The sequence below is a fragment of the Balaenoptera borealis genome (assembly GCF_965194805.1).
Source record: "Balaenoptera borealis genome assembly, chromosome: 12".
In the NCBI taxonomy this organism is placed as follows: domain Eukaryota; kingdom Metazoa; phylum Chordata; class Mammalia; order Artiodactyla; family Balaenopteridae; genus Balaenoptera; species Balaenoptera borealis.
In genome coordinates, this window is record NC_138869.1 from 50,415,341 (window position 1) to 50,438,221 (window position 22,881).

Genomic DNA, 22,881 nt, shown 5'->3' on the forward strand with positions numbered 1-22,881 from the left:
ACATTGCTATATCCACCCACATACCTTATTCAGATTTCACCAGTTTTATATGCAGTTTATCACATGTGTAGATATGTGTGCCCCCAGACAACTCCATCACCACAAGGACCCCTCATGCTGTCCTTTCATAGGCAGACTCTTGCCTCCCTCTCCCTTCCCAAGCCCTGGCATCCACTATTCTGTTCCCCATCTCTACAGTTTTGTCATTTCAAGAATGTTATATAATGAAGTCTCTACCCTTTTAAGGTTTACATATTTTCAGAAGGTTGTAGAAGTGTGTAACCTTTTGAGATTGCCTTGTTTTCATTATGTATAATTCCCTTGAGATGTATCCAAATTGTGTAGATAATAGTTTGTTCCTTTCTGTCCTTGAGAAGTATTCCATGGTAGACACATACGCAGTTAGTTGAACCATTTGCCCACTGAAGGGCAATTAGGATTGTTTCCAGTTCTGGACTATAATTCATTTTTAACATATTTTGTTTTGTGTTTTAAAAAATATTATTCTGAGAGGGAGTCCAAGGCTTTGCCACATTGCCCAGAAATCTGTCGTCACAAAAATGAAGTTCTAAGGGGGAGGAATATGTATCACCACACTTTTCCCTTCTACCCCTAGGGACTGGGTGAGAATGGGGACAGGGTAGGGTGGCATCTCAGAGCCTCTGCCAGGTCTTCTGTGCTGTTGGGTGAGACCTGAGGCATTACAGAGGCTGATCTTCACTAATGAGGGGAGGGTGTCTGTGGGGAGGGGAGTCAGAGGATGAAGAGTGGCCCAGGCACATGGCAACTTGAAACCCAACCATTGCCCCAAACCTAAGGAATATCTGTCATGCTCACAAATGAGTCATGTGAATGATTTTGAGGAGACAAAGTCGAGTGACGAGGGTGAGTCCCACTCCTGGATCTGCTGGGGCAGGGAACAGCTGTGGGAGGTGACCTGTGAGTGGGCTGGGGAGTTCAAGGTTACAAAGACTCAGAGCTCGAAGTGACCGTGACAACATAAGCTCCTGGGAATTTTAGCAGGGGCAGTTCCCTGCTGGAGGCAAGCCCATTTCATTCCGTTTCAAAGGACAGTGTGATCTCAGCTGACTCTGAGTTACACTTGACCTCACCTGTTGAGAATTTTCTTATTTTATTTATTTTTTCCTCTGCTTTTTAAATCTCTTTTAAAAAAACTTTTTAATTTAATTTAATTTTTTTTATACAGCAGGTTCTTGTTAGTCATCCATTTTATGCGCATCAGTGTATACATGTCAATCCCAATCGCCCAATTCATCACACCCCCACCCCCACCCCCTGCCGCTTTCCCCCCTTGGTGTCCATACGTTTGTTCTCTACATCTGTGTCTCAATTTCTGCCCTGCAAACTAGTTCATCTGTACCACTTTTCTAGGTTCCACATATATGCGTTAATATACGATATTCGTTTTTCTCTTTCTGACTTACTTCACTCTGTATGACAGCCTCTAGATCCATCCACGTCTCTACAGATGACCCAATTTCGTTCCTTTTTATGGCTGAGTAATATTCCATTGTATATATGTACCACATCTTCTTTATCCATTCGTCTGTCAATGGGCATTTAGGTTGCTTCCATGACATGGCTATTGTAAATAGTGCTGCAATGAACATTGGGGTGCATGTGTCTTTTTGAATTGTGGTTTTCTCTGGGTGTATGCCCGGTAGTGGGATTGCTGGATCATATGGTAATTCTATTTTTAGTTTTTTAAGGAATGTCCGTACTGTTCTCTATAGTGGCTGTATCAGTTTACATTCCCACCAACAGTGCAAGAGGGTTCCCTTTTCTCCACACCCTCTCCAGCATTTGTTGTTTGTAGATTTTCTGATGATGCCCATTCTAACTGGTGTGAGGTGATACCTCATTGTAGAAAGTGTAATCTGCTGTTTTTGGATGGAATGTCCTATGAATATCAATTAAGTCCATCTTGTTTAATGTATCATTTAAAGCTTGTGTTTACTTATTTATTTTCATTTTGGATGATCTGTCCATTGGTGAAAGTGAGGCGTTAAAGTCCCCCACTATTATTGTGTTACTGTCGATTTCCTTTTTTATAGCTGTTAGCAGTTGCCTTATGTATTGAGGTGTTCCTATGTTGGGTGCATATATATTTATAATTGTTATATCTTCTTCTTGGATTGATCCCTTGATCATTATGTAGTGTCCTTCCTTGTATCTTGTAACATTCTTTATTTTAAAGTCTATTTTATCTGATATGAGTGTTGCTACTCCAGCTTTCTTTTGATTTCCATTTGCATGGAATATCTTTTTCCATCCCCTCACTTTCAGTCTGTATGTGTCTCTAGGTCTGAAGTGGGTCTCTTGTAGACAGCATATATATGGGTCGTGTTTTTGTACCCATTCATCAAGCCTGTGTCTTTTGGTTGGAGCATTTAATCCATTCACATTTAAGGTAATTATCAATATGTATGTTCCTATGACCATTTTCTTAATTGTTTTGGGTTTGTTTTTGTAGGTGCTTTTCTTCTCTTGTGTTTCCTACTTTGAGAAGTTCCTTAAGCATTTGTTGTAGAGCTGGTTTGGTGGTGCTGAATTCTCTTAGCTTTTGCTTGTCTGTAAAGCTTTTGATTTCTCCATTGAATCTGAATGAGATCCTTGCCGGGTAGAGTAATCTTGGTTGTAGGCTCTTCCCTTTCATCGCTTTAAGTATATCATGCCACTCCCTTCTGGCTTGTAGAGTTTCTGCTGAGAAATCAGCTGTTAACCTTATGCGAGTTCCCTTGTATGTTATTTGTCGTTTTTCCCTTGCTGCTTTCAATAATTTTTCTTTGTCTTTAAGTTTTGCCAATTTGATTACTATGTGTCTCGGTGTGTTTCTCCTTGGGTTTATCCTGTATGGGACTCTCTGCACTTCCTGGACTTGGGTGGCTATTTTCTTTCCCATGTTAGGGAAGTTTTCTACTATAATCTCTTCAAATATTTTCTCTGGTCCTTTCTCTCTCTCTTCTCCTTCTGGGACCCCTATAATGTAAATGTTGTTGCGTTTAATGTTATCCCAGAGGTCTCTTAGGCTGTCTTCATTTCTTTTCATTCTTTTTTCTTTACTCTGTTCTGCAGCAGTGAATGCCACCATTCTGTCTTCCAGGTCACTTATCCGTTCTTCTGCCTCAGTTATTCTGCTGTTGATTCCTTCTAGTGTATTTTTCATTTCAGTTATTGTATTGTTCATCTCTGTTTGTTTGTTCTTTTTTTTAAAATTAATTTTTATTTATTTATGGCTGTGTTGGGTCTTCGCCTCTGTGCAAGGGCTTTCTCTAGTTGCGGCAAGTGGGGGCCACTCCTCATTGCGGTGCGCGGGCCTCTCACTATCGCGGCCTCTCTTCTTGCGGAGCACAGGCTCCAGACATGCAGGCTCAGTAATTGTGGCTCACGGGCCTAGTTGCTCCGCGGCATGTGGGATCTTCCCAGACCAGGGCTCGAACCTGTGTCCCCTGCATTGGCAGGCAGATTCTCAACCACTGCGCCAGCAGGGAAGCCCCTGTTTGTTTGTTCTTTAATTCTTCTAGATCTTTGTTAAACCTTTCTTGCATCTTCTCAATCTTTGCCTCCATTCTTTTTCCAAAGTCCTGGATCATCTTCACTATCATTATTCTGAATTCTTTTTCTGGAAGGTTGCCTGTCTCCACTTCATTTAGTTGTTTTTCTGGGGTTTTATCTTGTTCCTTCATCTGGTACATAGCCCTCTACCTTTTAATCTTGTCTGTCTTTCTGTGAATGTGGTTTTTGTTCCACAGGCTGCAGGATTGTCGTTCTTCTTGCTTCTGCTGTCTGCCCTCTGAGAATTTTCTTTTTTTAGTTGGAGGAGTCAGGGTTCACATTGTGATGATAGCTCGGCCTCCCGTCCCCCAAGAACATCCCCCTACCTGGGATGTTTCAGGTGGAATTTGTGCTGTCCCCTGCTTATTATGCCCAGCTCTGTGTGGTACTGTGTGTCCTTGACAGGAGTCTGGTGGCCAAGTTCCAAGGAATGCCAGGAGCTAAGAAGCCATTCAGGAGGAAGATGCTTGAGCAAGGTCAGGGGTGCGCAGGAGTGCAGGAGGAGACTGTAAGTCGTCAAAGGTGCGCCAGCACCATTATACAAGTGCTAAAGAATGAATGGGGCTGGGCACTGAGCACCAGTGCCACTCACCTCGCAAGAAGGGCAGCGGACCACACAGTACGTGCCTCCTGAGGGAAGAACAGAACTACCTGTGAAGTCGCAAACCTGAATCTGATCAAACCTCCCACTTCCAATTCACAGGAAATACAGAGAGCAGAGAAGCGTGTTAAAGAGCACCATGAGGATGCAACCGGCACAACCCAGACTCTGGGAACTTTACGTACAGGATGAACAACCAAGTTGCAAGGAGAAGCAAGACGATAGAGGTGGAGAGGGAACCTACAGATCTAAAAATACTTAAAATGTATATCAACCACTAACGGTGCGTGGACCTTATTTGGATCCTGAATCGAAGAAACAAACGGTGAAGGGAAAAATTTATGAGACCAGTGACTGGATATTTGATATTAAGGAATTAGTGTTAACTTTTTAAGGTGTGACAGTGGTCAAAGTCCTTATCTTTTAAGGACACATACTCAAATATTTACAGCTTACATGATATGATGTCTGGTATCTGCTTCAAAATAACACAGGAAGGGGTAAGTGGGAGGGAGTGTAAGTAAAAAGATTGAGCACTAGTTGATAATCGTTGAAGCTGGGTGATGGATACATGGGAATTATTTTATACTATTCTGGCACTTTCTCGAAGTGTATGTTTGAAAATTGCCATAATAAAAAAACTTAATAAAACTATAAAACATATGTGGTGAGGAGAAAACATCTGGTTTTGGAAGGAAGGTGCAATCAGCCAACTGGCTGGGGGCCGAGAGTGGGCGTGCAGTAGTCAGGCTGCCTGGGCCTGGGACATACATGTGGGGAGGGCCTCCTGGATGGGCAGATGGGGTAAAAAGGTGAAGGAGTGGTCGGCAAGCCTTTCAGTTCTCAACTGTTGATTTAACAGTCAGCTTCCTCAGTTTCCAAGACCTTAAAAGTGTTTAAAAGAAAATAATTCCACAGAAATGAAATTGGCCACAGAAAGCTGGCGGCTCAGCTCGTCCATGCCTCCCACCTACTTCCAGGCTCTGTTATGAGCACCAGTTTCCAAGCCCTACATGATGTTGTCTTTGCTTGGAACCCGAGGGTACGTGCAAGCTGCTGCTGTTTGCCGTCCCTGACCTCGGGCTGGCCAGGCATCCTGGGTTCAGTCATGTCCTCATGGGCAAAGTCCCAGAGCCAACAACAGAGTGTGCCAGCTGATGGAGTATGGACATCATCGGGTCCAACCCTCTACAACCGCTCTCCAGAGAAGCCCCAGGGAGTAGAGTCTTTGTGTCCAAGCAGCGCTGGGAGCAGTCTTAGGTAAAAGTAAGTAATTCTGCGGAGTTTTCAATGTTGAAGCATACGTTCACCCAGTACACTTGTATTGCATGTCTGCTGCATGTCAAGCCCTGGCTGGGCTTTTCTGTGAGGGATTCGCAGATGAGTAAGAAATAATTTCTGTCCTAGAACAGCTAACTAGATCTGAGTTGGAGGGAAGGGAGAAGGAAGGAGCAAAGAATTAAACAGAATATTCACATACATTATGGGAGAGAGAGCACTGGCATGGGAATCAGAAAGTCCAGGGGCTCCTATCAACTGTGGGTTTCTGGGCAAGTGACATTCCCTCTCTGACCCTTGGCAACCCTATCTACAAAATGGATGTGATAACCTCAGCTTGGCCTAACCCACAGAGAAGGCATCTGGAGAACCACTACATTAGCTCATGTAATGTATGGTTGAAGGTATTTTGATAAATGAATAAATATGTTGATTTCAAACAGATATGTTTTTACCACAGCAAGGGACTGGTAAGTGGCGAAAAGATTACATACCCCCTCCCACCTTAGCTGAAAGCAGTCCCCTCCCAAGGCCCTGAGCTCAAGACCCTGGGCAGATGTACAAAAGGGGAGACAACACATGTCTGGGGTGGCTGGAGGGGGCCAGCTGGCGGGGGCGGCGCAGAAAGAGGTAATGGAAGAGGTGAGATGAACATTTCCTTCCTGCTGTGCTGTCAATGGAGAATAATAGGAAGAAACTGGTCTGAGATTTTGACACAACGTCTAATCAAAGTGACTAGACACAGGCGCTAACAGAACTTCTAAACTGTGGGGCAAGTTTGTGATTTAGGAATTCCAACTTTAAGACCCTGGAGATGGACCAGACTGACCCTCTTGTGGGCTCAGCCCAGAATGGGGTGAACTTTGCCCAAGGAATACAGAGAAATAGAGAGAAAGAGACAGCAAGTGAGACAGAGGCTGAGGCAGGGCCAAACCGGGGCTCTTTCATCTAAAAGCCACTTTGTCAAGTGCTGGCTGGGCTCCATCAGCAAATCAACTGGCCGCCTCTCTAGCTCCTGTTCTGTGTGGGTAGCACTGGATACTCTGCGTGCAGAGGAACAAGGCCCTTGACCTTGGAGAATTTGCAGAATGATGGAGAGACAGATTTGCCCCTGAATAATAATTCCCTTACAGACTCGGGAAGCTCAGAGCAGGGCATCAGGGAGGCCCGGAGAGACTTGGGGAGGCTTCTGGGGGGAGACAGGCCTGGAGCTGGCTCGTGGAGGACAGACTGCAGGCAAAAGCTTGACAGATTCACAGTCGGTCCTTGGCTGAAGAGAGAAGCAGGTGTTTTGAAAACATGATGCCCCTTTTCACTGTAATTAGTAAATGTGTCCTGTGAGTTAGGAGTATGACAGAATAGTAAAGATTTTAAGGTCACTACCCTATAGTTTAGGGCATTGTGTCCTGTGGGAGAGGCCTGTGTATCCTGGCTGAGTGGCTTCAGAGGCTGGGTCTACTCCCTTCCCAGGGAAGATAATCTTTGCACATCTTAAAGAGAGCAGGGAAGATGAGTTCAGAGCCCTCTCCCTGCAGCCCACATGGGAAAGTCCCGCTGCCCCCTGACTAGTTTCTCTTGCCGCAGTGCACTACAGTCACTGTTTTGGCTGCCCTTGCAGCCAGTGGAAGACAGCTGGTAGCTCTCTCTTAGGTGGAGAGCAGTTCCTCTGTATGAATTTGAGTAGGTGTTGCCCAACTGTCTGCCACCTGGGCTTCTCAGCAACTGTCACTGCAGCAGAGCAGAGAAGGGGGAGTCGAGAATGAAAATCTCAGGACATGAGGTTGGCCGGTGCAGCTATGGGCCGGGTCAGGATTGGGGTGGAGAGCAGGATGACAGACTGGGGAGGAGTGGAAGGACCTGGGCCTACCTGGCCAGCCCTTCCTGGAACTCCCTGGCATTGGAGCCATGACTGACTTCCCCTGACTGGAACCTGCCTGTTCCAGGAAAAGGCCCAGCTCTTGCTGGAAAGATGCCTCAGTGGGTTCCAGGGAAACCTGACCACTCATGCAAAGACTCTGAGCTGCCCCCGTGACCTGCCCTGCCCATCAGGGGGTGTTTGATGTGCTGTGGCTGGGAAATCAAGTCAGCAGGAAGCAGACGGTTTGAGATATTTCAAAAGAGGATGAGACAGTTTGAACAGCAAAAGAAATAATGATAATAATGAAATAAAATTAATACTCATGAGTCTATACTGATATAAATAAATAAATAGGAAGAAAGGCTAACTTTCTTACAGTAAAATTCCAATTAAAAAATATAGAAAGAATGATGGAAATAGAAAGTGACCATTTGGCAAACACCACAGTAATAATCGTTGTCAGAAAGCATCATTGGTAGATGCTAAAATTAGTGGTAAAAGTATGATAAGAAGCAGGATATTTGCATAGTTTCAAAGTACCTCCCCACGAGATGCTTATTACAAAGGAATACATAGTAATTTCATGGTGGAAAAACCTGGCAGACACTACCTTACCAAGTGATCGAAGTTAACATTGCCAGTAATGAGCCGTATTAAAATCAGGCGCATCTGGTAATCATGCGCTGAGAGGGACACGTCACTTCTCTGGTGTTCCTGCCCAAAATGCAGAGCCTCAATCTAATGATGCAGAAGCATCAGACCAAAATTTAGGGACATTCTACAGTTCTCTTCAGAACTTTCAGGTCATGAAAGATAAAGCAAGACTGAGGAACTGTCCCAGAATGGAGAGACCAAGGAGACACAACAACAAAATGCAGGGTGGGGTTCTGCTTCAGATCCTGGACCAGAGAAGGGACATGAGTGGGACAATTGGTGACATTCGAATATGGTCTGCAGATTAGTTAATAGTATTGTGTCATGGTTCAGATCATTGTATTGTGGTTCTGTAAGATGTTAACAGGAATTCTGTGCACAATTTTTGCCAAGTCTAAAAATTATTTTTAAATTAAATTTTAAAAAGGGGGTGAGGAAGGAGCCCAGGTTCTAGAACTTAGTTGTTCCCCAAGGTGGAAGCAGGACTCTATGGCCTTATTCTCCCTATTGGTAACTAGCATTTGGCCTGGAGACCCACCCACTAGGAAGGTCCCCTGCTTCCCTCTGTGGGAGTGAGAACCCATCACAGGCTTGGCCTCCTGTGGCCTGTCGATGCCAGAGAAAGGCAAATGTCTGCCTTTGTCCACCTCTCTGGGGACATTCAGTTCTCAGGCCTGTCTGAGGGAGGCATCATCCCCACACCCCCAAAAGATCTGAAAACCACAGCTCAGAGAGGTGAAGCCACCACCTCTAGGTCACACAGCAGGTACATAGCCAGATTCAAGCCCAGCTCTGTGTGACCCCATTGCCAGTGCCTGTAACCACCTGACATTATTCTATTACTGCTCAATTCAGGTAGGGGCAACGAGCATTCACCAAGCAACTACTGTGTGTCGGGCTGGCAGTGGGGCTGGAGGTGAAGGTGGCTGAGACATTGACCCTGGACCACAGGTGCCATCCTGGCGAAGAGATACCCTCATACTGCCAAGCATATGACAGGCAGTGTGTCGCACACACATATTCGTTCATTCAGTCTGCTCTTGCCTGGCCCTGGACTCAGGCTGGTGGGTCAGATATGGTCCTTGCCCTGGGAGCTCGTGACCCAGTAGGGGAGCAGACAAGTGAACAGACAGCTAGCTATGCGGAGAGTCATGCCATGATGGGAGTGGCAGGGGGAGTAGGGAAGGGGAAAGAGGGAAGATGGTCTAGAAGGTCTAGGAGATGAGACTATCGCTGACACTGTGGGTGGAACAGACACAGCACTGCTTGGAGGGAGTTATGGTCAGAGAAGGAGAGTTGGGGGTGAATGAGGGAGTGGGTAGAATCCTGCTGGGGAGGTATCCAGGACCAATGAAGCTGGAGGCTGGGAAGGCCACCTAGATAGGGGACAGGGTAAGCGAAAGCCTGGAAGTCTGGACTGAGGCAGTTCTTGTCCTTGGCCCAGCTGCTGGGGAATCGTTCCAGAGAAGTGTGGTTGCGGACACATGTTTTCCAAAGTAATTAGACTATCTTTGGGGGAGATGTTCTTCCATGGGGACAGTCATTTGAGCCTGACTCATTTTCAGTGAGGGAAACAGCTTGTGGCTGTGCAGCCGAGGTGGGTCTGGGGCAGGCACAAAGAGGTACTTTGTTCCAGCCGGAAGGCAGGATGTGTGCAGGAAGCTGTCCAGGGAGGGGAAGAGCTTATGAAGAATCACTCCCTCTGCACTTCCCTGAGGAAGAAGGACCAGGCGCTACTGCTCTCCTCCTGGGTGCGAGGTGGACATCCCTAGGCAAGTGGGGCTGGCTTGGTAGGTTTCTGAAACTCTCGGAATGGGGTGGGCCCTACACAGGGGCCACAGGTTGAGACTGGATCTAGTGGCCCGGAGAGTGTGGACAGTGTGGGGAGAGGCAGGTGCTAAGCGGGGTGAGTGTGGAGCTCTGTCTCTAGGGCAGCTGTTGGAGCAGTTGCCCCAGCAGCTGGGGAGTAAGGTGGTCTGCTGGCCCCTTGCCCCCTTGATTCCGGCTCTGAGAATCTGCTTCATGGATTCTGGAAATCCCTGAGAGTTGGTACCGACATGGCTGGGTGACCTCAGGCATTCCCTTTCCTCTCTGGGCTGTACTGTGATGGGGACAGATGAGATGGCCTTTAAGGGTCCCCCTCCCAGGGCTGAGGTTCCCAGCACACATCCACACTCTCTCCATCCTCTCTTTTTACCCCCAACTCCTGCCAAGTTCTCAGCCCCTCCATCTGCCCCAAACAGTCCCAGGATCCCCTCTTATTCATCCCAGCTTGAGCCAAGTGTCATTTTAGGGTCTGGAGGGGAACCAATGTGTGCTAGGCACTTATTTAATTATTAGAAAAATGCCACCAGGAAGCATTTTATAGGTGAGAAACCTAAGGCTCAGAGAGGTTAAGTAATTTGCCCAGGGTTACTCAGCCATTAAGAACTGGACCAATCTATAGTCTATTCTTCCATGCTGCACCATGCTGAGTGTACCACCCTCCCTGGGGGTGGTGGCGGTGGAGTGGGTATTTCATTTTGACCCCAGCATAATGCTGAAATGCAAACGCGAGGAGCTCGAGTAGCGAAATTTTGGACAACAAGAGAGGCCCAAAAAAAGGCAAAAATAATTCAGGAAAGATGTGAAAATCTTCAGCAGCAGCTCCTTGAAGAGTCGGGCTCTAAAATTGCTTAGTTTTTATTAATTGCAACAAACTTTGGGAGGAGGGGTTGCTCTTATGATTTCATCAATGTCACAAGCATCTCTGTTTCCTGGTAAGAGCCAGGAAACATGGAGTAATGTGGGATCCCAGGGAGTGGGGAGTGGGTGGGTCTCACAGATCTCAGGGAGTAGGAGGCAGCATGTCTATCAGGAGGGTGCAAGGGGCCCCCTGCCTGGGGGGGACCGGACAAGGCCACTCTCTTCCAGCCAGGCTCTGTGACTCCACAAACCTAGGGAAGGTTAGTGCAGGAGATGGGGGCTCTGGGCATGAAAAAGGAAAGATACACCAATATGTTCCCAAGGGTTATTTTGGAGGGAGGTAGGATTATGGGGAGATTTTTAGCCTCTTTTCTATTTTTCTTCTTGTATTTTCACATTTTACATTGAGCATACATTACTTTTGTAATCAGGAAAAATGCATGTTAAAAACGTAAAGAGGGAGAGTGTGTGCAGTGGTCCAGGGCTCAGTGATCAGCGCTGTAGGGTCAGCTCTGCCTGGTTTGTGGTGAGGCCCTGGGCTTCCTGTGAAACTGGGGAGGGGACACCTGCTCCCCTCCTCACAGGGAAGCCAGGAAGACTTGCAAGGACCAGGGTATAAAAGAGCCTCATGTAAATGTCAGGACTGGTTTATATTGTTTTCATTGTGTTTTATACATCACAATGAATCCAAATGCCATGCTTCCCAAGGGGGACCGTGCAGGGGGCAGCTGTTGGTCCTGTGAGTCTTCGAGGGCTCACAGCAGCTCGCAGTGTGTGGTTCAAGGCTCCAGATCTAGAGCCAACTGCTGGGACTTGATTTCTAATCCTGCAGTACACTTGCTGTGTGTCCTTGGGCATGTTACTCCCCCTCTCTGAGCCTCAGTTCCTCACTTGTAAAATGGGAATAACAATAGTGCTTGTCTCAAAAGGTCGTTGTGAGAGCAGTAAGTACCTTAACACATATAAAGCTTGGCGGGCAAGTAGGGGAGCGGCGGGGGGAGGGACCACAACTGACTTGTTAATTTTCTTTGAGAGGCAATGTAATTGAGTGTTTAAGAGCATGGACTCTGGGGAATTCTCTGGCCGTCCAGTGGTTAAGACTCTGCGCTTTCACTGCTGAGGGCATGGTTTTAACTCCTGGTCAGGGAACTAAGCCATGCTGCACGGTGGAAGAAAGGGCATGGACTCTGGGTTTTAGTTCCTGGTCTACTACTCACTTGCTCTTGGGCCAGTTCCCTAATCTCTGTGCCTCAGTGTTCTCAGCTACAAAATGGGACTAATGATAGTGTTTAATTTCTATAAGGTAAATATGAGGATTAAATAATATATGTGAAGCTCCTTGTCCCTGCACCCAGCACACCGTCAGGGCTGCATGGTGTTAGCCATTATAATAACTGCACCACATTTAATCCCACGAAATCCTTTGCTGTAGTGTTATTTATTTTATGATGAGAAAACAGCCTCGTGGAATTCAAGGGTTCAGGATGGAAGCCCTGCCTTTGTCTTGGGACTGCACGAAGGTTTAAGCCCAAGAGCATCCCAAACTGAGCAGTGGAGCAGAGACCCAAGCTGTGCCCCCTGAGTTGGTCATTCCTGAATTCTCTCCCTGCGTGCCGTTCCCATGGCCCTGGACCTCTTTCCTCCTGTCCTTGTGTGGCTCCCAGTTCCTTTTCCTGTTTTCTATTCACGTACCATCAGTCCCACAACCAGCCTTCCATTCAAGCATCCTGAGCGATGGCAGCCTGGTCTCCTGTCACTCTCCGTCTCTAGTCCCCAACCTTCACCCCTGTCTTTTAATGAGCTAGCCCAGACTCTGGGCCTGGGTTCAAATCCCAGCTCTGCTACTTACTAGCTGTGTGCCCTTGGGCATGTTCCCTAGCCCCTCTGTGACTCAGTTTCCTCACAGGTAACATAGAGATAATAACTATCCGCCTCAGAGTGTTATCGCAAGGATGAAATGAATTAATGCATGTAAAGTTCTGAGAACAGAGCCTGGCCCATAGGAAGTGCTATGTAAGTGGTGGGTATTGTTGTTATTGTTATACATACAGTAGAGTTTAATATCTTGTGTTTTCCCAAACCCAGGAGGAAGAAAAGAGAGATCCCAATGCTGTTCCCAGGTCCCCCACCTGTGCCCCAACAGAGCACTTTCCCCAGCCCGACACTGTGGTCGGAGTGTCAGTCACTTCACAACTCCTGCCTCAACTTTTCCAGCCACAGCTGGGCCGGGATGGGATGGGAATGCTAGAATTATAGGCAGAGAGGGGGGCCCATCACCAGCTGAGCCAGGTTGGAGTCCAGGCCTTGGGACTCGCATCTCCACCCTAGTCCTCCCAAAGCAGTCAGGGGAGCCTTCTGAGGGAGGGAGCAGGGTGTGGCCACAGGGAGGCTTGCGCCAGCTGGAAGCGGCCTTGAACTTGGCTCAAGTGGAAACAGTGGGGGCTCTGGGCCGGTCACACTCCGTGGTCACAGGCTCCCAAGACTGCTGAGGCAGAGCTTGCCCAAGCTGAGGGAATAACTCACGGAAGGAGGGTCTTGGCTCAGCTGTGTGCCGGGCACCAGTGTGGGAGGGAGAAAATCAGACCAGGGAAAAAGGAGGTGAGAGAAAAAGGGAGGGAGAGGGTGACTGTGCCGATTAATTGCATGGTCATTTGTTGAATGCCTCTCAGATGTCAGCCCTGTGCCGGGGAGCTCCAGCGCCTGGGAATCCCCAGTCTAGCAGAGGAGGCAAGTGATCCTCAAAAGGTGACTCTGTTTCTGGGAGGTGGATTTGAGGCCGAGGAGTGACCTTCTGTGAGTGCTTGGGGGGCTGGGGCAGGGGGTTCACCAGGCCAGTGGCCCAGGTAGCCTCCTGGGAGGGGAGGATTGAGGTTGCATTTTAAAGGATATAAATCTTTTTCCAAGGAAGCCAGCAAAATTATCATCCACTGAAAGTGATCTCAAATGTTATTCTTTGTTTTATATTACGAAAGCCGGTGTGGCCTCTTAGGGTCACGTTTGATCTTGTTTATTCACTGGTCTCAGCCGACTGTGGGCAGCATACTCAGCATGGGGGTGCTGTGGTCAGCTGGGAGGGGACCTGCACGTGACCCTGTCCTCAAGACCTCTTGGCTGGGGAGGAGGGCAGCCATGGGGTTGACGTGAAAGGTGTAAAAGGGAAGGTGGTGGGTGACAGCAAGACGGGCAGGTTTGGTCATGCTCCATGGGGTCCTGGTCAGAGGTATGCTGGTGAAGGTTCCACAGCCGATTCTCAGCAGCGGTGGGCGAGGGAAGGGAAGCTCCGGTTTACAGCATTTGCCTTGGTGTAAATATTCCCACCATGACCCATTTCAGGCTACTGACTTATCACTGAATGTGGAATTGGTTAATTCCATGATTGGTTGTTGAATGCCTCCCAGATGTTGCATTACTGGCTCTCGCCAGCCTCAGCATATGGCTGACTTTGAGTCTTCTCTGCCGCCCATTGATGAGGCCAGAAGTCCCACTATCAGAGGCTCATCCTTCAAACTCAAGTTTGGTTCATGTTGAAAAGGGGAGCTGGGGGAAAAGGGCCAGTTCTGTTACTGAGTCCAACCTTGTACTGCTCCCCTGCACGACAGGGGAGAGGTGTTGGGCAAGGAATAGCGAGTTTATCCAGAAAGCCAGCAGGCCGAGAAGATGGGGGACCCGTGTCCCAAAGAATCATCTTACCTGAGTTATTAGAATTCAGGCTTCTTTTATACTAAAAGGGAAGCGGGGTGTGGCTGGTTGTTGCAGACCTCTTGGTACCAGCCACACCTCGGTGGGGATGTGATAATCCTTTGTTCCTGCAGCTGACCACGTGGGACTGGTCAGATGTTCCTGTAAACCTTCCACAAGACAAATGTTATTTTCTGTTCTGCAAATTTTTATCTCTATATGAATGAAAAGTGTTACGCCTTTAATGGTCAAGCTTGGGAGGCAGAGCCTTGAGAAAGGGTTATTATGTATATTTCAGGCTGTAAGCATCATTCTTTTCCTGTTGGATGAGACAAAGGTGCAGAGCCTGCATGGCTAAGCCCAGGCAACAGAGCCAATGTGGAGTCAGGTTTGTTCTTCTCTGTTACAGTTCTACCTTGTATTGTTAGGGCCATCCAATCCTGGGCCCATCATTTGCTGATCTTAAGCTGTGGGCAATGGGGCTTCACCTCTCCAAGCCTCAGTTTCCTCATCTGGAAGATGGGGATCATAATGGTACTGCTTATCAGAACTATGGTGAAGATTAAATGAGAAGGAGCTCAACTAACATAGCTACCTTCCTGTCTAGATGGACATAGCAGTATCCTCTCTCTTATTGCCTCAACTTTGACTTCTCTGAGAGGCCTGGGGAGGGGAGGCCTGGATCCTCAGGAGAAGACATTAATCTCCAGCCAGATTCTTGCTAAGTTAAAGCTGGAGCCAGCCCAGGCCAGCAGCCTCAGGATGATGTTACTGCCCCAGAGACAAGCTGTAGTTTGCCCTTGTGCCCTTGGCTTCATTGTACGGGGAGCTCAGCTGACCTTGCCCTTGCTGTCCCTGCTCCTTTCGGCCTCCTCTCTATCTAGTTCTCCGGATTCCCCAGAGGCTCTACTCCAGAGCTTCATTCGGGGTTGCCTTACTATCTGCTAAGATGTGAATAACTGACACTGCAATTCATTCCTCCCACGGTGTTTCTGGGTAAGCCAAATAAATGAATTCAGGTAACAAGGAAAAGTGAAAAAACAAAAAAAGGGAAAACAGAACAGGGCTAGATGGAGTGTTAGGGGTGGGGTAACAGAGACCCGAAGGGCAGTCAGACATGGGGTTTGTGGCTCAGTGCAGCCGTACGGAGATGACTCACTGTATGCTTTGCACAAGTAGTTCCCTCTCTTTGAGTCTCTGTTTCCCCACCTGTAAGTTGGAGGAGGTGGACACCATGCACTCTCACTCCCTCAGTGTGAGATGCGGAGGGCACAAAGGGTCACCGGAAGTGACCCTATTGCCACTGTGTCAAATTACCACAAATTCAGTGGCTTAAAGCAACACAAATTTATTATCTTAAAATTCTAGAGATCAAAAGTCTAAAATGGGTCAGCCCAGCTGCATTCCTTCCCGAGGCTCAGGGGAGGATTAGTTCCTTGCCTCTTCTAGCCTTTAGAGGCTGCCTGCATCCATTGTCTTGTAACCGCATCCCTCTGACCTCTGTTTCCATCGTCACATTTCCTACTCTGATTCGGATACTCCTGCCTCCCTTGTAAAGGACCTTGTGAGTACAGTGGCCCCACCGGGATAATCCAGGGTACTCTCCCTAGCTCAGGATCCTTAATTACTTCTGTCAAGTCCCTTTTGATATGTAAGGTAACATATCCACAGACTTCAGGGGTTAGGATGTGGATGTTTTTGGGAGGCTACTCTGTTGACCGTAGGGAGACTACGTTTCTCAAGGAGGCTCCATAAAGCCTTGGGGGCATTAATGGTGGAATCTACCGAGGCTGGACCAGCCAATGGGGGCGACACCTGGGCAACCAAGACCTCCTGAGCTCAAATCACACCTCTCTCAGGTGGCCCCTTTTGATAACTTCTAGACAGGGCAGAACAGAGGCCGAGAATGAGATGGGACCAGGGACAAGGCACTGTTTCTGAGTCTGAAGACCTGGGGCTCAGATGCAGCTCAGCCAGTGACTTCCTGCGTGATTGTGGAGAAGTTACTTTGCTCCTGGGTTAAGTGGGGCTGACAGTTCCTTCCTGGTTTGCCTTCCAGGACTACCAGAGTTGATATGAAGGTGCCTGGCCAGTTGTTGTCATGTGCATATGACACATGCTGGTTGCTGTTGTCATCCTTGTTGGTATTATTGATGAAAGTGATGGGAGGGCTGGTGGCCCCAGAGGTCCAGAGAATGTGGAAAGATTCCCAAGGTGAACGATCAGGAGGCCAGAGGCCCCGAGAGGGAGAAGAACGGAGTGTTCCAGGTGAAGGGAGCCTTGTAAAGGTGACCTGGTCCAGCCTGGGGCCTGCTGACCCTGACTTCTGGCTTTGATCAAAGCAATTATCAGACTTGGTTGTTTGTTAAAGCAAAAGTCAGAGACTTTCAGAAGCCAGGTCAGGATCAAGGTCAGTGCTAACAGACTAGAAGAGCTGGTATTTAATTAGTGGTAACTCCTGACTAATAAGCCCTAGTCAGGCCCAAGTGCAGAAGGGCACTCCCTCCTCCCAACGCCAGCAGCTCACGGGCTCCCAAACCAGCCATGTGCTGGGGGTGGGGGGGTGCCCATACTGGTGCCCAGGAAAGAGGGGCTCAGGGACAGGAGAGCCCAGATGCACAGGAAGGGAGTGAAGGACGGGGGAAGGAAGGCACAGGGCCAAGTTCTCGAGGCCAGTCAGGAGCAGAGCCCAGCCCTAGTTAAAGCCTCCCAGGCCGAGGTCTTGGGGTGGGGATAGGACGTCTGTGTTTCCCCAACATCTGGCACAGAAACCAGTTGACAGGAGCCCAAGGGTGGGGCAGAGGCTCAAGGAGTAGGAGGACTCCAGGGCTCTCCTGAGAGAGGTTCTGCCTCAGCAGAATTGCATATTTCCATCACAGGGTCACGGTGTCATGGATACTAGAAGGGTCAGCTGAGGACCTGAGTCAACATTTCTTTCAAAATTCTACCTGGAAAAAAAACCAGGCAAAACTTCTACCGGGAAGGACTGGGGAAAATGTTTGCAATATATATGGAAAAAGCTAAAATCCTTACTATATAAAACCTCTTATAAAATGAGAATCCCACCCATTAAAACAATAAATCATGCACAGAAGACATACATACAAAATAATACATTAGGTGTATTAAACGTTCAGCCTCATTTGAATCAAGGAATAAAAACTAAAATACAGAGGTACAAGGTGGAGTTGATTTGTATTTCTGGGTTTGTGGCCCATTATCATCACCGGCCTACAGGTCTTATTCTGGTGCCTGTGCATGATTGCCTGCTTGGGCCACAGATTCTTTTTTATTTCCTTCCTCTCTCCTCCCCAAACCCTCTTCCCCATTGGTGAACAATCTAACGTGCTGAACATGAAGTCTCTCTCCTTTTAGAACACAGAACAGGATTGAGCATAATCCTTGGTTCATGACACGTTTTTCACTGGTTCACGTGAGGCTCTCTTTTTAAAATTATGTTTAATAGTACAATTAAAACCTGGGAAACTGCTGCCCAGAGAGAACTTGACCATGGACAGTCACCTGCCCCATCCCATGTCTCTGGCTTCTCCTGCCCAGGCAGCCACCATCTTCAGTCTGGTGCCTGTCTTTCCCCTGTCTTTCATCTCTTTGAGCTCCTTCACAGCATATATTTATATCCTTCCTGAGGTGGTGGTGGTTATATATATATGTTTCACTTGTCTTAATTTTATTAAAAGAGTATCATGTAAATATTTTTATCATGTATGTATTTTTATGGAACCTGGAGATAGCAGTAAAGAGGTAGAGACACACAGGGTGATGGTGAGGGGTGTGAGGAAGGGGTCTGTGATGTCTCCCACGTTTCAGTCTTAGGTGACCAAGTAGCTGGTGGTGCTGTTCAGTTAGATAGACAAAGGAGAGGAGAAGAGGCTGGTTTGGAAGATGATGAACTCAGCTCTGGGCAAAGCAATAGTTTAAGCAAATGTTTATTGAGTGCCTCCTATGTTCTGGGCATTCTTCATAGAGCTCGAAATGCTCTGCCTGCATTATAACATTTAAGCCTCACAAGAACCCCACGAAAAGGCACTATAATTAATATCATATTAAAGATGGGGAAACTGAGGGATTAGGTTTAGTTCTGAGTCTATCGACATGATGGTTCACACCTTTCTGCTGAAAACCTAGAAATAGTGGATGAAATATTTTTAAAATATTAAATATTTATAAATGAAGATATTGACATAAAACTAAATGTATAAATAAAATATTTTTAAAATAACCAAAGGAAGGGAAATCCTCAAGTGAGAGAAGTAAAAAGAGCTCAAAGCCAGAGTAGACACACTAGGTATTTATAGAAAAAACAAGCCCCACTGAAGAGAAGCTCTCATTAAAAAAAAAAAAATTATAAGCCACACAAAGAAGAATAATTCCAAGCCACGCATGAGGAAGAGTATGTACACAATAAATAAGTGAATTGGTATCCCTAAATAATAAAGAAAAACATGAAAGACGTTATCAGTCTTTATAAATGATGAGGGGGAAAATAAAGAAGAGAAACCATCATGAAAGAAGTGAGTACTGTGAGAACACCTGAGGTTAAGTCAGCTACCCAAGGTGACATAACTATTAAGTGGTAGCCTTGGGCTCCTCATGCTTGTTCTCGTACTTGCTAGCCTATGGGTTACTGGCGTAAATGCGAAGAGCCTATTGGACACCCCAGAGCAGTGGCTAAAGTGGGTTTGGAGAGAGGGTGGATTCGTCTCCTGTTGTTCACACTGCTCTCTGGCCCACAGAGCTCCAGCCCTGGATGTGTCCTCCCACCATGGCCGCCACCGCCTCTCCTCTGACACCCACCGCCAAGGTGGCCAGTTCTGAGAACAGCAGCTCCTTCTATGACTATGAGTACTACCTGCACGACGTGGCCTTCATGCTCTGCAGGAAGGACGAGGTGCTGTCGTTCGGCAGAGTCTTTCTGCCCCTCTTCTATGGCCTGATCTTTGTGCTGGGCCTGGGCGGGAACCTCCTTCTCCTAGTGGTCTTGCTCCGGTATGTGCCTCGAAGGCGGATGACCGAGATCTATCTGCTGAACCTGGCCATCTCCAACCTCCTGTTTGTGGTGACGCTGCCCTTTTGGGGCATCTCTGTGGCCTGGCATTGGGTCTTTGGGAGCTTCTTGTGCAAGGTGGTGAGCACCCTCTACACCGTTAACTTCTACAGTGGCATCTTCTTCATCAGCTGCATGAGCCTGGACAAGTACCTGGAGATTGCTTGCGCTCAGCCTCACCACCGGCTGAGGACCCGGGCCAAGAGCCTGCTCCTCGCAGCTGCCGTGTGGGCTGTGGCCCTGGCTGCCTCCGTCCCCGACATGGTCTTTGTGAGGACGCATGAGAACGCCCCAGGCGTGTGGGACTGCTTTGCGGATTTTGGGGGGCATGGGACCATCTGGAAGCTCTTCCTCCGCTTCCAGCAGAACCTCCTGGGGTTTCTCCTCCCCCTCCTTACCATGATCTTCTTCTATTCCCGCATTGGCTCTGTCCTGGCCAGGCTGAGGCCCCCAGGCCAGAGCCGGGCTCTGAGGATGGCCATAGGCCTGGTGGTGGCCTTCTTTGTGCTGTGGTTCCCGTACAACGTCACCTTGTTTCTGCACTCGCTGCTGGACCTGCAAGTCTTTGGGGACTGCACGGTCAGCCAGCGCCTGGACTACGCGCTGCAGGTGACAGAGAGCATCGCCTTCCTCCACTGCTGCTTCACCCCCGTCCTCTATGCGTTTTCCAGCCGCCGCTTCCGCCAGTACCTCAAGGCTCTCCTGGCCACTGTGCTCCGACGACACCAGGCTCCTTACCTTGCCCAGGCCCCACCGTCCAGCTATTCTGAGAGTAGTAGGCTCAGTGGCCAAGAAGATATAACTGGCATGAATGACCTCGGGGAGAGGCAGGCTGAGGGCTCCCCCGACAAGGGGGACGCGGGGAAGAATTCAGCCTGAGTGGCCACACCGCCGTCCACGAGAGCAGATGGGACCCAGCTCAGCTGCGCATCCACCGAAGCCCTCCCTTCAGAGGTCTCAGTGACGGTGCTGGTAACCAGTCAGTTCTCGGTCCTCAGCCATCAGCAGCGTTCGCTCTCTCCTGTCTTCTCCCTCCTCTTTCTCCACTGCCTGCCAGGACGCCACACTCGCTGGCCTGAATGGCTCCCAGCTGACCCCTGGGCTTCCTATCCTCGTGCTCTCCTGTCATCTAACCTACACCAGCAGCCAGAGTAACCACAACACCCTCAGCCGTCTCTCCCATCCCCCTCAGAGCAGCCCGAGGCCTGCCACCCACCAGACTGCCGCCTTCCCTGTGGCTCAGCTGGGGAGATATTATTGCAAGATTGTTTACTATCACAGCCTTGATGGTGGCTCCGGGGTCTGGCAGTCAGGAGGGGCTGGAGGTGCTCCACACATGGGAGTCTGCGGGTGGGAGGCAGAGTGAGCACGTGTTCCTGGTGGTCCAGGAGCATCTGCCTCCCTCTGCCTCCCACGCCCCCTCTCAGGAGCCTTCAGGGCTCCCTAGACCCTGCACTACCAAGTCCAGAACCTTTGTCCAATTTAAGGCTGGAGCTTTCACAATTAGAATCCCATACACCATTTCACCCTTGTACTCCTTCACCTCCCTTTTCATTTCCTGGTTGCCACACCCATTGTTCTTTCCTGCACGTTCCCGTCTTTGCTTTTGCGCTTTCCGGCTCCCTTATGGAACAGGGATCATTTTCCAGCCAGGTATCCCCTCACCCTTGTTGTGTAACTGAATCCTACTTGCTCTGGGAAACCACTCCGGGGTCACTCTGCCCTGTGCTTTGGGTAGAGGTTGGGTAGAGCATGGGTCTTTGACCAGTGACGACCTTATGTTTCCCTGGCACAGTGATTCATTTATGGATGGGCACATGACCCAGGCAGAGCTTGTGAAACGTAACTTGACTAGAGCATGCTAGAACAGAGGCATGAAACTGAAGCCAAGGGGATGTGAGGTCTGGAGCTGCTCCTTCATTGGTTCGAACTTCAGAAGGTGAGGTGACAGCAGTGAGTGAGCAGATCCTGGGGGCAGCGCTCGAGCCCTAGAATCAAGGCACGGCTGAAGCTCATCCCAAGCCTGGACTTGACGGTGACACGAACCAATAAATTCCTTTCCAGTTTGGGGTGGTGGTGTTTTGTTACTTGCGATCTAAGGACTCCTGACGGATATGCCCTGCCTGGGTGCCTCATGTCTCCCACGGTCGGCATCCTTCCTGCCCACTGACACGTCCACTGAGAAGCCTTTCCCCGGGGAGCCCCTGGCCTACAGTGCCATCTCTCTTTCCTGAGCTTCTAAAGCATCACTGCTTTCTCCTACCCCCCAGAGCCACCTGGCACAACCTGCCATGTCCTGCCATGTCTGTCCTGCAAAACCCAGCCCAGAGCCTGGCAGACAGTAGTGCTCAGAAGGAAACCTTTAGATGGATAGACTGGAGACCAGGAGGACATGTGGCTGGGTGAACATAAGCTCTAGGGGAGTAGGGACTCTGCCTGGTGTAAAATCTGCATCCCCCATGCTTCAGTCAGTGCTGGGAATGTAGTAGGTGCTCACTACGTTTTTTTTTTTTTTGAATGAATAGCTGGATGGATAGAGAATTGAGCAGGTGGTCAGTATCCTGCCCACTCTTTCTTCTCTTCCCCTGAGCTTGGATGGTCTGGTCACAGCACATGTGTCATGAGCAGGGCTGTCCCTGGATGTTGCCTGAGTTGACCTGGCTGACTTTTCCCACTGTGTCAGCTCTGGTGCCTCTGGTTCTCTCTCCCCAAGGCCCCAGATTCCCCGCTGTCAGGAAGGACTGTGCGCCCACTCAGTCCCCTGGGAAATGAAGATCCTCTGGATGTGAAGGTGGTGGTTTGTCTGAGGATGTGGTGGTGACGTTCTATTTTAGAGCTCTTGAAATCTTGCCCGACCGGGGACCTCAGTCCTGCCCGCATGGCAGCCTGACTGGTGAGATACAGCCTGAGCCGTCCTGGTAGGATCTAGGTTCCCAGAGTCTCTGACTTGGTGCCCATGATACACAGATGGGATGGGACAAGGTATGCCAGGCAAGGGACACCCAGCAGGGCTTGTCACCAGCATTGGTGGATTTGCGTGTGTGCGGGGGGGTGGTCTGTGTGCGTGTGTCTGTGTTGCTGTTGGGGCTGTGTGGAGCACATATGGCTGTGTATATGGATCTAGCATGAATGTGTCTCTGTGTCCATGTGGGTCTGAGTATGTGCCCGTGGGTTTTCCGTGTGTTCCTATGTGCCTTTCTCCGGCTGCGTTAAGTGTGGGTGTGTGCTCTCTGTAAATAACAGGTGTATAAGACGTAATGCCCTGAAGCCTGTGCCTAAAGGGGAGGAGAAGGCCTGGCTGCAGGTGGCCCATTGGTCCCTCTCACTGTCTAGTTGCCATACACCACAGCTGACCACAGTGAGGGCTCTGAGTGTGGCGCAGTTTGCGAGAAGGTTCGCTGGCACTGGTCAGGGAGTGAATTGGGGGTTGGCTCTCATACACAGGTCAGGATGGAGAGAGCCAGGACAGTGCCCTCTCCATCCTGA

At 48.9% G+C, this 22,881-nt stretch overlaps 1 protein-coding gene across 15 annotated transcripts in view; it reads left to right on the forward strand.

The window, feature by feature from the left end:
* Positions 1-21,461, forward strand: part of ACKR2 (atypical chemokine receptor 2) — a 73,844-nt gene extending 52,383 nt beyond the window's left edge. For 4 of the 15 annotated variants that reach the window (XM_082348686.1, XM_082348679.1, XM_082348683.1 and 1 more), the window contains one exon: positions 19,085-21,461. In XM_082348686.1, the coding sequence (XP_082204812.1) occupies positions 19,099-20,274 (1,176 nt within the window). In that variant the 5' untranslated portion in view covers positions 19,085-19,098 and the 3' untranslated portion in view covers positions 20,275-21,461. Of the gene's footprint in view, positions 1-3,981; positions 5,444-8,640; positions 9,758-13,256; positions 13,446-13,474; positions 14,719-19,084 lie in introns of those variants that run through there. The other 11 variants (XM_082348677.1, XM_082348685.1, XM_082348676.1 and 8 more) reach the window with 9 other exon arrangements.
* Positions 21,462-22,881: the final 1,420 nt, after the last annotated feature.